The sequence below is a fragment of the Onychostruthus taczanowskii genome, unplaced genomic scaffold (genome assembly GCF_017590055.1).
Source record: "Onychostruthus taczanowskii isolate IOZ18803 unplaced genomic scaffold, ASM1759005v1 scaffold1, whole genome shotgun sequence".
Lineage (NCBI taxonomy): Eukaryota > Metazoa > Chordata > Aves > Passeriformes > Passeridae > Onychostruthus > Onychostruthus taczanowskii.
Genome location: NW_024496525.1, coordinates 4,940,215 through 4,957,214, shown reverse-complemented (window position 1 = coordinate 4,957,214; position 17,000 = coordinate 4,940,215). Strand labels below are relative to the sequence as shown.

Here is a 17,000-nt window from a genome sequence, read left to right as displayed (position 1 = left end):
TTAGTGAAAGGTATGATAAGGAGTTTATCAGTAATTCCCCAATTATGCAGTGTGCTGTGGAAAATGTGCAGGAAGCGTAAAACGCACAAAACCACCCTCTGCCCTCACAGTGAGTGCAACTCCTAAGAAACTCAACCTGTGCCAAGTACTAGCACAGGTTGATGTGTTAAGTACTGGCCATTTCACACCTTTGTCTTGAAATGGGCTGGGCAGAGCACACTTGCAGTTCAAGTTCTTCCCTCCCATTCCCTCCTTCCTGCCTTTCTGGTCAAGGGGAGTGGAGAGACAAAAACCTACTATAAAAAAGGGAGACTCTAATCTGTTAGCAACACTTTGGAAACACTAATCTAGTTAGTAGATAGTCTAAGAAAAATCCAGTAATGTAAGTTTCATTATGGGTTTCTTCAGACTAGGAGTCCTGCATAATACTACCAAAAGTCACCCAGTCAAGCCTATTTCCCAGGTGAGTAAGAATGCCTAAAAAAAATAGAAGTTAATATTCTGAAGTTAAGCTCTGTTTCTTTGCATGATACTGTTGTTTGGAGATTTACAGATAATATTTGTTTTGGTTTCCATACTGTTCACTACATTTAAGAAGTTATCAGCATAGAAGGATTAATTTAAATATCGTGAGACAAGTTGCCAGTCTCAAAGCCAGGAATTCCACTTTCATTTTTATTCTGGTCTGCAAAGCAATTCCAACTTGTATACACCATATTTTAATAATTAGTAAGACTTGATCAGCAAGATTTATTCAAATCACTAAACCAAAAGAGAATCAGGCCAAAAGAGATGCCTGAATCTACTAGAAACACTATCACTAAAAACAGTAATTCCCATTTGCAGTTTATTCGACCAGGCAGTTTTCAGTCTGCTTTATAAGAATTTCACATCTCATTTTAAACTCCAAGAAATTTTCTAGTACTTCAACCTGTCTGACTTTTTTAACATGGTAATCAGATGTGCAGTTTCAGAGAACAGTTAAGGCATCCTCCATATGATCATATTGATTTGCCTTATCAATACTAAATTACTAGACAAAATTGAGCTGCTGACACAGGTGTAATCAGCATTTTTGTAAAACCAGAGGAATTCTGTTCCTCTTGCTTTTAACCCTACTGCAACATTTCAGTGAGATTTTTTAAAATCCCATTTCGTCTTAATACTAGAATTTCACAGTAATCAGTGTTCACTTCTACTTTTTGAAATCTTTAATATACACTATTCATTAAAGGTTTTTCTTCCTTTCTCAACCAGGATGCCCATAAAATAACTTCTATTTTAGAAATGTCCATATTCTGAAATGAGTAGACTTAGCATTCTCATTAAGCTGCCCTTGGAAAGAAACCTCCCCAAAACATATTTATATATGTTAATCTGTTTGGAGAAGCTAATACTTAATTAATAAAATTATATACAAAAAAGGAAGTTACTATAACTAACTTAATATGCAGACCATTTCCCCGTGCACCTACAAACTCCATTTTTTCCAATGTCTCCCCAGGTCCAATATTACTTTGTCCACAACAATTAAGGCAATGAATAACTTGTGGTTTACTTCACAGTCATTATAGTGACTTTCTAGGAATTCCAGAAGAGCCTTGCTATTGTTAAAAATACCTAATCCCTACCACAAGAAAAAAAATTTCCTGCAAGCAGCAATCCCCCAGGTATACCTCCAGTAAATGTTTGTACTTTTGATCCCATGAAGTTTACTAGTTTTCAGAGTAAGTAGCAATCTGTGCTGTATATTTATATTTCCTGGCACTCAAGCATTTGAATTTTAAGCTATCTACCCTATATGTATCAAGGTGTATCTCTTGTTCATATCACTGCAACCTAGAGAATGGCATAACCTTACCACATATTTTCTGCAAATACAGTGAGCACATTCCTAATAACCTCTGAGTTACAACCTCTGAACTTAGAGCAGAGAATACCTTGGACATTTACCTTTATATTTATCCGGTCTATTTGCTTATTCTGGGCATCAATCTCATTGCCCATATCCAAAGCCATGTTTTTCAAATTCCCAAGAATGTTTCCAACTTGAGCAAGATTTTCATCCATTTCATCTTCTCTGGCATCATTGGTTATCCTGTTCAAATAATTAAGACAATGTTTCAAGAATCAAAAACTTGGTTTTATCTAGCGTAGATTTACTCTAGTGGAACTTGACTGTTCGTTGCACTATGCATTCAAATCAAGGTATGTTTTTCCCTTTTAAAACTCACGGTATTTCAAGCAAGCATTCACCAAAAAAGAGTGCTAAGCTAGCCACTAGTACAAAAATAGCCTTAAATTAGTTACCTGAAGTTTAAGATGTGAGTTTCTCTCAAATATACTTTATGACAGTAATAGACCTTGGTATTTTTAAAAGTCCCCTCAATAACTTAGTACTATGCCTTCTAGTTATCACACCCAGAAACAGACTGACCATACCACCACCATGTAACAAAAAAGAAGTGTAGGATAAGCACTACAATACTGAAGGTATAGGTGTCTGCCATCTCCTCTCCAAGACACAACAATTCCTCCAAACAATAGTAAAATTTTCTATTCAGCAACTTGACCCAAAATGCATTTGAAAGAAGCTGACAACTAGTAACAGTATTTGTGCATTTGAGATTGAGGAATGTGAACTAGCAAACCTTGTAATATATCCACCACTTGGTCCTCCAGGGGTCTGAGGCTGCCGCTGATTTATACTTCTCGGTTGCATGGATATGACATGATCTGCTGAGTTCTCCGTTCCATCTCCCCAGGTTGCTCTGTATGCTTTGCTGGCCTCAAAGTTCTTTGTCCTACTCCACAAAAATAAAAAATCTGAACCACTACACCAGAAATATGGCTTCCTGATTGAAATTCAGTATTAATCTAGAATTTTCAGAAACTTTTGTCTTGTGCCCAAAGAAGATCAAATTTTGTACAGATAAAACCTTGTCTATACAACTCAACTTCTTGTGTCTTGATAGTACAAACACAACTGAGTTACTCTAAGGACATTGATTACTTTGTTCTTTTATTAAAGCTTAAGACCAGTAATTTGCTTAAAGCAATACTTTATCAGAGGACAGAAGCTTATGACAGTCACAGGAAAGCTTACCCTGTCATAACAGAGTTGCACTTATAACACTTCTTTCAGGAAGAAATGAGGATGAATGCAAAAACTCCCTCAAACAAATACCTATACTATGCAAGAAAACCATTAATTGCTACTATTTTTTAATCAAACATTAAAATTTACTTGACAACAGAAGAAGTTAATGTTTCAAATGTTAACTGTGATTATGAATGCAGAGTAATTATGTTTAAGTAATTCTTTCATTCTGCAATTCAATTGTACTAACTCCATTAAATCAATAAGCCAACTTGCCATTATACTTTTTCCACATAAATCATAGGAGAAAAAAAAATAAAGAAAGCACACTGTCACAAAGCAATCTCAAGATTCACAGAGCCACAAAAGCATGAGGGGAAGAAAACCTAGCAAAACAAACTTATCTAAATTGAGGTCTGTTCTCATGAATCCTGAAGAACTTATTTTGAGAATATTCTCATGTTCACCTTGTTTTGTGGCATTTTCAGGTTTAAGCTAGACAATCCAGACACTGCCATTTTTCTGTTTCTTTAGACACCTGTGAAGGGAAATCTGTAATGTCCCAATACACCTAATTTTGCAATCACAGGCAATTTCTAGAGATATGGTGCCTTTCAGTTGTAACCTGGATGTTACATGTTTGAAGAGTTGTGAAATTAGCTGTAATGAACAAATATTCCCCCTCATTCTACTGATGTTTATGTATTCAATATGGGAAATTACATCTCATAGGTCAGATCCTACAAGAAGTCGTAGAAAACTAATACATTGAGGGGAAAAAATAGAATAATTTCTCCATTCATAATGGAAATATTGCACCCAACAAAACCCTGAAGAAACCTAAACCGCTCAATTCTAGCTCCTTGTACATACACAGGCCTAAAGATCGCTACATTTACTGCAACTAGATTGAGCATTATATTTTAATCTCATTTATACTAAAGCCATAACTGGAAGAGATTTTTGTATTATTTGCTTCTGGAGAAGCAAATTCTTAGGTACCAGAGGCAACTGTGAGGACCTTTTTAACAAAAATCAAGTGACCTGAAGACTAGTTGCACCTGTGAAGTAGACATCCAGAAAAAGAATTACTGTTCAAAGTAAGCACAGTTAAGAAAACTTCTCACCACCTGCTTTTAAGAGCTGTTTTGCAAATTACTATACATTCACACTTCTGAAGTTTCATTTCTACAAAACTAAGGCAATTTACACCACCTGTCAAACCAGCAATGGCTCAAGCAGTTGCTCACCATTTCCACAGCTAATAATACCCTCTGTAGTAATGGACGTTTTCTATTCACATCAGTATACATCACAATCACACATCACAATCACAAGGAGAACCACATGCAGACAGACATCATGCACATGCAAGCACAAAGGCAATAGAAACATCACTTCAGACAGCTGGTTAAATATGCATCTGCACTACTAACACTGACCTTGTCCTAAAATCCACTTTCACCAGTTTAAATGAATACAGCTTCTTATCCTAGTCTTCATTTTTAGAAAGCAAGCATCAGTGTTAGGAGAGAATGGAGAAGAAAGTAGTAAAGATCAACAAAAAGGTAAATTGTTAATAGTACATAGATTATATAACAGAATTGCCAGTATTTTTTGCTTTCACAAAGCTTTTATAAATAATCTAAACCTAGGCGATATTAAAAAAAAAAAAAAAAAAAAAAAACAAACCACAAAACAATAATTCAGCAAGTGTTCTGATTTAGCTTATATAGCTTTATGCTTTTATGTAAAATATGAAAAGCTGTGGAGGTAACTGGTTGACAAATAAATCTGACATTGAAGAAAGGGCTGGTGTACCAGTAGATATATGAAAGACAGACACTCTTCTTTGCTGCCCTCTACTTACCCATTTTTTTCTATACATTACTGTCCAGTTTGGTACACAACTACTTCTGTTCTCTTTATCTGTGTACTTGGAGTGCCACAAGAGTTCACAAATTCTGAGCTTGCTCAGTGTCAAAAAGCTGCTTAGCTTCAGTGAAATAAGACTATCAACTACAGAAAACAAAGACCGAGTGCATCAAAATGCTCAAAGTCCATCAGCTCAAGCCAACTAATATAGAGCGGTAAGCACACCTATCCAGAAGTCAGGACATTTTCATTTTCAAGGGACTAAAGCACTAAGACTTTCAGCCTTAGAAGTCACATCCATATCCTAAATGACCCTTAAAGTACTATTATGTTGATTAAGTGGACCCAGCTACTCCAAGGAATTTTTACCTGAACTTCTGCTACTTCTCCATTGAATGATAACTGATTTTGCTCATGCTAAAGAGCAAAAACCAACGCACTATTCACTTTGGTCACCACAGTCAATTTATGCCTCCTTCATTTGGAAGGGCCATGATCACATCCAATTAACACAAACAATTTGGTACTTTACTGCTTAAAGCTAAAGCTAGGACACCATGAAAAATACTTCTGACATTTTTCAGGCTGTTTAAAAATACAAATCAAGTGCCATAATAAAGATTGGATTACTCAACTGACTTAGGTATAGCAGCCATAAAACTGATGCTATAAAGGTACTGTGAAGCAGGTCTGCAAGAATTTATGTAGTCACTACTGAAAAGATTAAAGCTTTAACATCAGTGTCTGCTCTGTCCTCCTACTCTCACCCTCCCTAAAGCATGAATAAGTTGTCTTGCTTTTTAATTAGTACAAAAGTATTGTCATGAAAAAATGATTTTTGGAATCAAATTTCTAACAGACAGGCACTAACATATAGCTACTTGCAGTCCAATTTGGTCTCATCTGCATGGACATTGATAGTCTTCTACTAAACAGAAGCCTTAAAGAGATCAAGACACAACTGTGCAGGATGCTATAAAGCAGCTATATTTACAGTGAAAGGGGCACAATGTATGGTTAGATACAAGTAAGCTTCAGTTACTCTCATACAATTTTAAAAGGATGCAGCTCTACAAACCAAAACAATCAACTTTGGTAGAGATTCAGCATTTTTAAATTAGTCCTTTAATTAGTTAATATTTCCTGGTACAGTAGATATTGGGAATATTCTAGAACTCCAGGCCCAAGTACCAATATAACTGACCTGTTACAAGGACAGACACAGAGCCCACAACATTTATTGAGCTCTGTCAGTGTCTTCTCAGCTTCTCTCATGTCCTTATTTATCTGGTCCATGCCTTCTTCTATACGATTTAGTTGTTCTAGAAGAGAAACAAGTAACCTGACTAAACATGGATTGGGGAAGGTGAGGAAAATTAACATTTCTTTATAGCAGGAACAAGTTTCAGTTCTATCTTTATATGAAGACCATTGACTTTTTTCTTTCCTGCCTTCTAGGATTTTTTTTTTTTAAATTTTTAAGAAAGATATTCAGTGAGAGGTTTTGGTTACTACTTGGCAAATATCTTCCCCACCTTAGAGCAGCATTTCTGTTGCTACTCTTAGAATAAATGCAGCTAGTTACATTCATGACATAGTGGAAAACAGCAGCTTCTGTAGCAGAGCTGTATTACATCGTAACTATCATTAGCTCTCAACTACTTTAGCATCTTTGTAGCATACTTTAGCAGATTTGTAGCATCTTTTAAATGCTACAAATACATAGGAATAACCAACTAGGAAATCTCACTTTCACCTAAATAGTCTATAATAAGCCTTCAGCTTCAGCAACAACTCTGTGATAGTTCTTTTCTTACAGTCATTACAGTCTGATACTGATTTTTAGTGTTATGGAAGAACTTACCTCCTTGTTCATCCAGCATGGTAATAGTTTTGATGCCAACATCCTGGGACTGCAGAAAGAAATTTAGTTGCAGATGTAAAATAAGACTGGAGTGCAAAATCAGAAGGTCTGGGCAGTAAATTTGATAATCCAACCAAGATTATAATAAAACACTGTACTTGAAATAACTTCTGTAGTAAAGGTATTAAAAGTCTCAAATTACAAGCTATGTTAGTGTAACAGATAGGCTGATATGCAACTTATCTCAATTAGTGAGGTTTTTATGGCGTTTTTGTGAGGTTTTTCTTCCACTACAAGATGACAAAATTTATTGTAATACTCAGATTGAGCTGTAACAATGTCTAGCCAGAAAAGCAAACCTAGCTGTTCTTCATTTTGAGAACTAGCATTTGGTTCATTCATCCCTACATCCTTCAAAAGGGCTTACAAGGCCTTTAGTCCTGGGAGCCGGAATGAAAGCAAGTAAAACAAACCCTGCAAAATAATTTCTAAGAATTTAGCAGTGAGGAATATACTACAGCAGAGGTCTTTGCGGGCTCAGAGTCTTGGATCTAGCATGCAAGTTGCCCCCATGCTTTAGTGTAAACTGGCAGCACAGAATGAATCAGCAAACTATGACACCAAGAGAAATTATGTTGGCTCCCGACATGTACTTAACACTTGAAGTATTCATCAGGCTACAGTGATTCAAATGCTTCACTGGTAACAGCTGTATCTTCAGCAAGCCAGAACTGAGGAGTAGATTCCTCATATAATTTCACTCTGATAAACCCAAAATACAGATTTGTTTCAAATAATGTAAAAGGGTGTTAAGAGTTTCCTTATCAGTTGAAACTGGTGAACAGATCGTAAGAAGATGCATGTAGAATTACTCATTTGAAACAAGAGCAGTCGTACTCTACTACCCCACCCAGCTGAGCCCTAATGTCCTCAGCAGCAAAATATTTCCACACTGTCAACAAAGTGACCTGAAATACGGATGAAAGATGTTATGAAAAGCAAATTTTGCAGCAGCCAAAGACATAAGCGGCCCTCAGAAGACTTTTTACAACTAATCTGTAGCATTTGAAGACCAGATCCTTTGGCTTAAAACAGATAAAAAGGGTATTGATTCTTCTGTAATCTGATAGATTGTGAAAATCATGAAGGTTATGTCATTCTAATGCTACTACTGAATTAAAGCAGCAACTTCTAATGATGAAGTGTGCGTGTCTTGAGAAAGACAAAAAACTGTTTAAAATTACAGTTAGCATGACACTTTTTATACTTAATAAATCCAGAGAATTCAAAAGCTTTTTTCTTACCTCAATGGCCAAGCCAAGAATCCTCCTTGTGCTTTCCAAAGACTAGAAAGAAAATTTTGAAATGAGTGCATTAATTACTTATATACACATCAGTGTCTGAAAGTCTTCTCTGCCAGTTTATTGTAGTAAGCCAATAGTATACAAAAGGTTCATCACCTTGTTTATATTTAATACATGCTGCAACATGCTCATAGTGGCAGCACATTAGTTTTTCTTCATTTTTACTCTTTGCTATTGTTTTTCTTATCCCATTGGAAAAATCTTACAAAAGATGACATGTTCAAATGAATTTTAGTTAAATAAGAAAGCCACAAAGCATCAATATGATTAAAAATGCTGGAGGTAATCAAATTTTATTATACCAGTAATCAGGACTGGGTGATCAGTACTCAGTTAAGTAAGTGACTTTAAAATCCATTCCTATTTTTAGGAGTAATCTTCTCTCCAGTATTCACCAACTAAAGTGAAAACATTCAGCTATAACCTTGCAGAATCATTATCCTGGTCTTTGTTTTTAAAAGATATTCTAATCTTGTCAGACAAACACTGTAATCCCAGATGTCTTCCTATAATATTTACCTCATCAGTGACCTGGTTGGCCCTCAGCTGAATTTCTTCGGGTGATAGCTCATCCATGATGAGGAAATACTACTTGTAAGTAATCACGCCAAAGAGAACCTTCCCCCTGTAATAACAGATACCAAGTAAGCATCAGAATTATCCTTTCATCAGTATTTTGAGTTGAAAGTAGAAGATAGTTCAAAGAATGAGAGCCTATACATTTCATTCTGCATAGTAAAATATCTCATTAGGATTAGAAGACACTAAAATCATTATTCAGCTGATATGACCTAACTGAGGAGCTAAAAGAAATAGAGGAACAATCAGTATATAAAGCAGTTTTCTTTCCAACATTTGGCTTCCTAAACATTTTTGAAAAAATTCTGTGGTTAGTTAGGTAAAAAATAGGAAATAAGGTCTTAAAATAATAAACTTCTCCATGCTAGAAAAACACATTAGTTTGCTCAATAATGTAGAAATAAATTTATTAAGACATTTAAGTTATTAGTATAGACTTTAACTGTTCTTTCCATTTTCATTGAAGAATTTAAACAGTCAGAAAAAGAGGAAACATTTTCACAGACAAAACACCACCTAAAATTATCCCAAGTAAGACTCTAGAAATGGTTGTTATTATTGTATGGTGAATTCCTCAAATGCAAAAGAATCCACAAGGGTTTTAACTGGTATGTCTGTAACTGTAGCAAAGGTTTCTAATCTACCTTTCTCAAATTAAGCACAAGGTCATATATGAAATCCCAAGACACCATGATTTACCTTTTGCTAAAAACAGAAGATATTTTGTCTAAAATACAAGATGAATTAGCAATCCCATCAATAAGTGTATTCCTATCAAAGACAGGTTTTTCAGAGCTAAGAATCTGCACTTTTGTTGGAGGAATGGTAATAAAGCCAGCACTCCTAGCAATGGGAAAACAGAGCTCACAGGCTACACAAGAATTTAATGAGATAGCACATAAGCTGAGAAATAAGAGGATATTTTTCCGCCCTTAATTTTAAACTAATCCTTGATCTTTCACATGAGTAGCTTGCAATTAAGTTCATGTTACTCATGGATATAATTCCAAACATCCTGCTTGACTTGACTAATTTTTCCCTACAAGATTAGTATTTTAGAATATATAACATAAGTAATTGCTCCTAGGAGGGTAAATTTATGCAGATTTGCCCAGCTGTTACCCCATAGCTCTTCACAGGAAGTGTGCATAACTCTGATGGTGAACTGAAATCAGAACACCTAAATCCCTTATAGCTGAAATGCTTCATGATTTAAAGAATATTTCAGCAGGTTTGGTCTTCAGCACCTACCATAGCCCGAGACTATGGCTCTAGGAGATTTCTCTACAGTAGATGTCAATGCAAGTTAGTTTTTCCTATCATTAAAAAAAAATTTAAAAAAAAATCAAGATATTATTGCACAAGGCATCTAAATAACTCTGTTTCCAGTAGCCCAATTTCAGTGTATAATCAGTGAATTATCTTTTCATTCACAGGCTTGAGCTCCTTTCATAAGGTTTATCTGAGGCAGTCCCAGCTTTCAATTTGGGAACACCCATCAAGCTGATTTGCATATCTAAGGACCAGTAAACCTGGGACAGGGAGGAAAGTACCTATTTTCACTGAAAAAGATTAAGCAATATCTCTGGGCAGCTTGCTCCAGTGCTCAGTCACCTGCACAGTGAAAAAGCTTTTCCTCATATTCAGGTGGAACTTCCTGTGCATCAGTTTCTGCCCTTTGCCTCTTGTCCTGTTGCTTGACACCCCTGCACAGAGCCTGGCTCCATCCTCTGACACCCTCTGACACTGATAGACATTGATGAGGTCCCCCCTCCGTTGTCTCTTCTCAAGGCTGAGCAGGCCCAGCTTCCTCAGCCTTTCCTCATAAGAGAGATGCTCCAATCTCTTAATTAACTTCCTAGCCCTTTGCTGGACCCACTCCAGGAGCTCCATGTCTCTCTTGTCCTGAGGAGCCCAGAACTGGACACAGCACTGCTGATATGCCCTCACCAGAGCTGGGCAGAGGGGCAGGATCACCTCCCTGGACCTGCTGGCAGTGCTCTTTGTGATGAGCACCCGGATCCCACTGGCCTTCTGGGCCACAACGGCACTGCTGGCTCAGTTGCTGTCCACCAGAACCCCCAGGTCCCTCCTGGCAGAGCTGCTCTCCAGCAGGTTGGCCCCTAGCCTGTGCTGGTGCCTGGGGTTATTCTTCCCAACCGCAGGACCCTGCATTTGCCTTTGTTGGATTTCAGACAGTTCTTCCCTGCCCATCTCTCCAGGCTGTTGAGGTCCTTCTCAAGAGCTGCACAGCCCTCTGGGGTATCAGCCACTCCTCCCAGCTTTGTGTCATCAGCAAACCAGTTCCAACAGCTGACAGACAGGCTTTGTGTTTCCCTAGTTTGCTCTCATCTTCCTGAGTAGCTCCAGTGCCAGCCAGCAAGAAATTCTATAGAAATGCACAGCATTCCACTTACTTTTGCCCTAAATTAATAGTATTTTGTCTTGAAACTGTTTATAAATTAATGTAACAACGAAGAAATCCAGCTTCAAGATGTGGAGGAAAAACCCTTCCAACACAGCTGACACAGAAGGGAAAAAAATTACTTCCAGGATTTTTCAAAGCCTAGTTATGCATTTGCTTATCTTCTGATGCTCATATTTGGACACCTGTAGTGCTTTGTCTCTTGTGTCATGAAACCATAATTTAAAGTGATGGCCCATATAATTGTGAGGATAAATTACCTCTGTGAGTAAGCTAAGTAAAACCATTCAGAACACTTGGTTAAGAGAAAGGTACTGACAACCATTTATCATAGATAAAGGGTTCAGCTATTTGCTGAGCTTTTCTGATAATTTATTGAGGTCTTATGTCACTGAAAAGTGACAGAACATTTCCTTCTTTCTCTAGACTTCACTTTTCAGACACTACCATTAGAGTACGTAAAACAAGACATATTAAGATTTCTTTATTAAGACAAGCATAAGAAAGCATGCTTTTTGAATTAGTATGATTATAACATCTGTTTAAAGTTGAATATCCAAGCCAAATGTATTAGACTCCAAAAACCCATCGTTTTATTTCTGTTAGTTTGCAGCATTGTCTTTGTAAGCACAGACACAAGCTGCGTGGTAGCTCTGCAGAGGCAATCAGTGTCATAAGGCAGAATAGAAAAACATTCTCTAGGCAATAAAAACCCACAACACAGCAGTTTAAAAACATTTTTAAAAGCACAAAACACTAATTTAAAACAAACAAAACTTTTTAAAAATAGGCTGTTTCTGAAGATGTGAATACACACTCAATAGTTGCAGGCCTAATTGGAACAGCTGAAAATAGCAGGTGCCCTTCATGCAAGATGAGGCCATTTGTATTGAAGTAACTCAGCTGTTCCAAGAGAACACAGTATACATACATAAAGAAGGATACTCATTTACCCATCTTTCTGCCCAAGAATCATAAAACATCCTTTGAGGTATCTAGCTTCAATGTTAATGGTATATGACAAAATTATTTTATATACAAGGCATTAAGATTACTCAAAAAAGACAAAATATACGGAGATAAAAACTTGATCTGACTGTGATAACATTCATTATAATATTTGCTAAAGCAGCCATTTATTTTAACATTGATGCTCAATGTCTATTTCCTTTGTCTTCCCTCTCCTACCATTTAAAAAAACCTAGCCACAAAATAACCAAAGTAAAAAAAGACAACAGCTTACAAATATATTTCATAATTATAACAATATTCTGCTATTTACCTTTAATTTTCTTTCTAGATGGGCAAGTTTTAAACAAGACTCTAATGTCCCTTAAGACAAAGCAGTACTCCTTTAAGGAAGGATGTGATGTCAGCTTTGTTTACTTTCTGTTATCAGTTTTCTGCAGTACTTGCTCAGTTAAACACATTTCAGTACAATTCCCCTTCTGCCCCTTTCATAGGAAGGCCTGATACCTGCAGAGTATGCAAAACTAAACTTGCTACAAAAATGTATTTTCTTGAGGTAACTGGGCTCATTAAACTTTTCTAGTTTTCTAGGAAACAGATTACAACACATTAATTACCTTAACTATCACTGCCTTATAAAAAGGAAGATTCATGGAGAAACGAGAGCAGCAAGGAAATAAATGTATGGCCAGCAAATCATAAGAACCTGACTTTTACTGCCATGCTTTATTTGGGAGATTGTGCAAGACTTCAGAAAGAGTTCCTTGAAATTCCAATTCCAACCTCAAGCTTTAGATCTCTTCACAAGACTACTCATGTTGGGCTAAGCCATCCTGTAAGTTCATCACTATAATAGATACCATAACTATGACATTGCTGCCCAAGCCAGTTGAGGATGGATTAAGCTTAAGTTACTTCTATCTCCTGGACAAGAGGAAACAAACTTGTCTGCACAGCCTTTTTTCCACTTACTATCCATTTAGTCATGGCTCCAAAAACTGTGAAAAGCTTTCAATTCATTCTCCTATGTAAAGTTGTTAGGTTGGAGAGGACTGAAAGACAGAGCAAAGGTCATTGCAAAATAACAAGGGACACAGCAAGCACTTCTGGGGTGATTTTATCATGGTACATGCAAAGCATCACTGGCTTAGAGATTTTAATTTTGTTGATCAACACTCAGCAGCTGAAGCATTTCAGTGGGTTCTTTGTCTAACTTGAAAGACCTGGAAGGTGACTGTTGCCCTGATTTTTTAAAGATTTTCTAAGCTTTCTGATGTTCACATTCTTGTAGCAAACTTTCTCACACACTTTCTGTAAATAACTTATTGTTTTGCATTATTTTATGGAGGAGGAGAAATTTGATGGACTGTTAGTTTGTCCAGTGTCATTGGAGAGGTGGCACGTTCACCCTCCAATCCACTGTCACCTTTGGAAATCTATAAATGTTGGAGTCAGAAACTAAACTTTCCCTTTTTAGCTTGAGAACAGCAGCATGTTCGTGTCGTGTTTTTCTCGTGTCCCATAGTGACAGACTGATGTGAGCTACGGCTAGGTCTCTATCAGCAGAAGGGTGATCCCATGAGACTACAGTGTAAATTTTCTCTTGGGAAAAGCACTGCTCACACTGCCACATTTGCAGTGGATCAGTCCAAGCACCGAGTTCTGTCCCAACCCCAGCTACTGAACTGGGAGCTAACATCTGCCAAGGCAGAACTTCCATAGTGCAAGAAGAGCAAGTTCAGTGTTGGGAACACCCAGAGACCTGTCTGACCATGTCCCCAGGTTTAAATACCAGCTTGTGATCAGAAAGCTACAGAAGTACCACTTCATCCAAGAGCAGTTCACTAGCTGGTTTCCTGACAATAGGCACATTAAAAACTTTGGAGGGGGAGGTAATAAAGCATTTGAATGGAAAGACCCTCAAGATTAAAGCATTGCTGTATCCAGCCAGCAACAACATAATCATCTCTGCCACCCACCTTCGCAGAGCACACTGTAAAAAATTAACATGAAATCTTTATTTGTTGTCTCTCTCATTAGCCTAAGAGTACTCTACTGCACCATACACAAGGGTTTTTCTCGCAAGTGTTTTCATTCAGAATTACTTGCCAACTGGAAGCCAGCTATTTATACCAACACACTCAGCTTCCAATGCAAACAAGTTTCAAAATCCATTACAACAGTGACTTTGCACAGAATTTTCAAAGTTTTTTTTCAATACCGATAATCTTCTGGGATTTAAAAGACACTTCCATGGTAATGAAAGCTATAGTAGGCAAGTTACATGATTTAAATATGCTTTTCTTCAGCACTTAGCTGAGAAGCAATTCTAATGCTTATTGTCTCTAGAGAAAAAAGAAAGCTTAATTCCTTGCTTGAAAAGAGTCACAGCACATTAAGGCTGTGCTGTCCAAAGCACTCAAAACCCTTACTGATCTTTATGAATTTAAATTAACTGCAGGGTATCAAGGCCTGATAAAGTGCTTGTTCAATTCCAATTACACTGTCCACATCTGGACAGGGAGAGGCTGACAAAAGCGACAAGTTTTCTAAAGCCAGACAGGTCTACTTGCACCAGATCAATATTGTTTTGACTGCTGGCACTCGCACAAACCCAACCTGAATAAGATTTTTGTACTCCATCTCTGGCTGACAAGCAGCAGTTCTGTACCTATGATAGGCTGAATGCCTTTCAGAATTTTGAATGCAATTCAGAAATGGATGTATTCATTACATTTGCTACATATCATAAACTAGTTCCTTACCATCTGAAGTCTTCTATTTGCACATAACCCTTTTCCTGTGAAGTTATGCTTTTAATCAAAATGACAAACTTCTCTTCTTCCTTCACTGACAAGTTGCAAACTGGGGAGGGGGGGGGGAAGAAGGAAATAGCCTGTCCAGTGCATCTACAAGTATGATTGAGAAATACAGCCTATGCCTTCTTACCACAAAGATAGGAACTAGCTGGTGATACAACCCGGCTGTTGCAGCAACTGACTGGAAGCCAGCATCTCATGAGCTGTATTTTTAGCTGTCAATGCATTAGTATGGCCTCAGGTGATTGCAGATGCTCCCAGTTCCTTCTGTCGTAAAGGGAACTGTTGCCTTCCCCAAAACATGGAAAAATTAATGAAACAATATTCTTAGATATGGGAATGTTAAATATGAATTTCCTGTACATGCTTACAAATATCAAAATTAGACAGCTTTGTGTTTAGTGATGGAAGTTTTTTGTTCAAATTCTTCATTTCACTAATACAGAAAAGTTGTTTTTTTAAAACCCTTCCATAACACAAACAGCTATCTTACTTGCTAGTTAGCTGAAATTCAGCCCAGCTAATGCAGGGTGGCAGAAGGTATCAGCACTAGAATGTACTCCTCCAGATGATTATGTCTACAAGATAAATGAATAAAGCATCTGCGGCCCTGGAGGAAGAGGCCAGGGCCAGGACCAAGACACTGCTCTGCATGCTTCCTGCTTTCCCTTATCAGCTTCCTGAACACACTGCACAGAGGCGATAGCACAATGAATAGGCGCTACCAATGCCACCTCCTCTGTGCAGTGTGTTCAGTTCTACTCTCACCTCAACAACTCATTTTTGCCCCTGAAAAAGCCTCATAAAACCTCCTCCAAATCCGATACTGGCCAACACAAAGTCACAGTCCAATTTTGATCCATTTACTGAGTTACAGATTCCATTTCTCCTAAAGACACAAACCGTGCTATGTAACTGTGCCCCTACTTAAAAAACTGCAGAGCAGAGGAGGTCAGACATACAAATACTAGACTGCCAGTAAGCAATAAAGTGCTCAATTAGATCAATCAAGCAAGCAATTGATATCACAAGTGGCTTTTCCTTTGTCCCTAAACACCTTCCTACATAGCTGTTCCCTTTACAGCACAGAATCACGTTTGTTTATGAAGGGGAAGTAAAACAACACCCTTAGTTCTAAACACTGAGCATTTAGTACCCTTTTTAAGGGAACAACAACAACAAAAAAGTTAGGCAAATAGTTAGAGAGGTTGCATAAAGAAATTTCCAAAGTTCCTTTAGGTCGTCCACTTAGAGTGTCAAGTTATGTGCTGACTTCACATTAAGTGAAAAAGAAAGAGAAAAAAGGGAAAAAAAAGCGAAAAATAAAGCTGACTCATTAGCAGCTTCCCAGAAGGACCAAGGGCAGCGAGACGTACAAGTGAAAGAAGCACAAGAAGCACTTCGGTGCTTACTAAATTAACACTACAGCATTTTACAGATTGGTCTAAAGGCAGCAGAACACAATACCTAAGTTTAATAAGAAGCAGTAAGAGGTGGGTTTTCTCCTGGACCCTGCTAACAGCGCAATTCACGGGCTCTCACCAAGCAAATCAAAACCAGCTGGACATGGCACTGCCGCCCCCGGCAGGGGCGAGCCCACAAGGCCTCCCCGCACACGGGGGCGGGCGCAGCCCAGAGCTGAGGCTCGGAGAGCCTGGGCCCGGATCCCCGGCCGCCCCACTGCCCCGCGCAGCCGACACAGGGCGGCAACCGCCCCGGGCCAGGCCCGCCTCGCCCCGCAGAGGCCCCCGGCAGCCACAGCCCGCCCGCACAGGGCGCTACGCGGCACGGAGGAGGACGCGGACCGATCAGACAGCCTGCCGCCTTACCGGGGCGCTGCAAGCTGCCAAAGCCCAACCCGTCACACACCTGCCGGCGCCGCCACAGCCACCGCCGCTCCCTCACGCCGGACCGGGCCGCCCCTTTAAGCTGCCATGTCCCGCCCGTCCCCGCTGCCGGCCCGCGCGCGTCACCGCCGCCCCCGGAAGCGGGGCCGGCCCGCCCG

At 38.5% G+C, this 17,000-nt stretch overlaps 1 protein-coding gene across 2 annotated transcripts in view; it reads right to left on the bottom strand.

Annotated features, from left to right (window-relative positions):
• Window positions 1-17,000, bottom strand: part of SNAP23 (synaptosome associated protein 23) — a 20,053-nt gene extending 3,053 nt beyond the window's left edge. Inside the window, exons 1-7 of one of the 2 annotated variants that reach the window (XM_041408595.1) lie at window positions 16,865-17,000; window positions 8,723-8,828; window positions 8,144-8,185; window positions 6,840-6,888; window positions 6,180-6,297; window positions 2,652-2,804; window positions 1,954-2,098 (exon numbers count right to left, since the gene is read on the bottom strand). In XM_041408595.1, coding sequence (XP_041264529.1) covers window positions 1,954-2,098; window positions 2,652-2,804; window positions 6,180-6,297; window positions 6,840-6,888; window positions 8,144-8,185; window positions 8,723-8,779 — 564 coding nt within the window. In that variant the 5' untranslated portion in view covers window positions 8,780-8,828; window positions 16,865-17,000. Of the gene's footprint in view, window positions 1-1,953; window positions 2,099-2,651; window positions 2,805-6,179; window positions 6,298-6,839; window positions 6,889-8,143; window positions 8,186-8,722; window positions 8,829-16,824 lie in introns of both variants that reach the window. The other variant, XM_041408516.1, reaches the window with a different exon arrangement.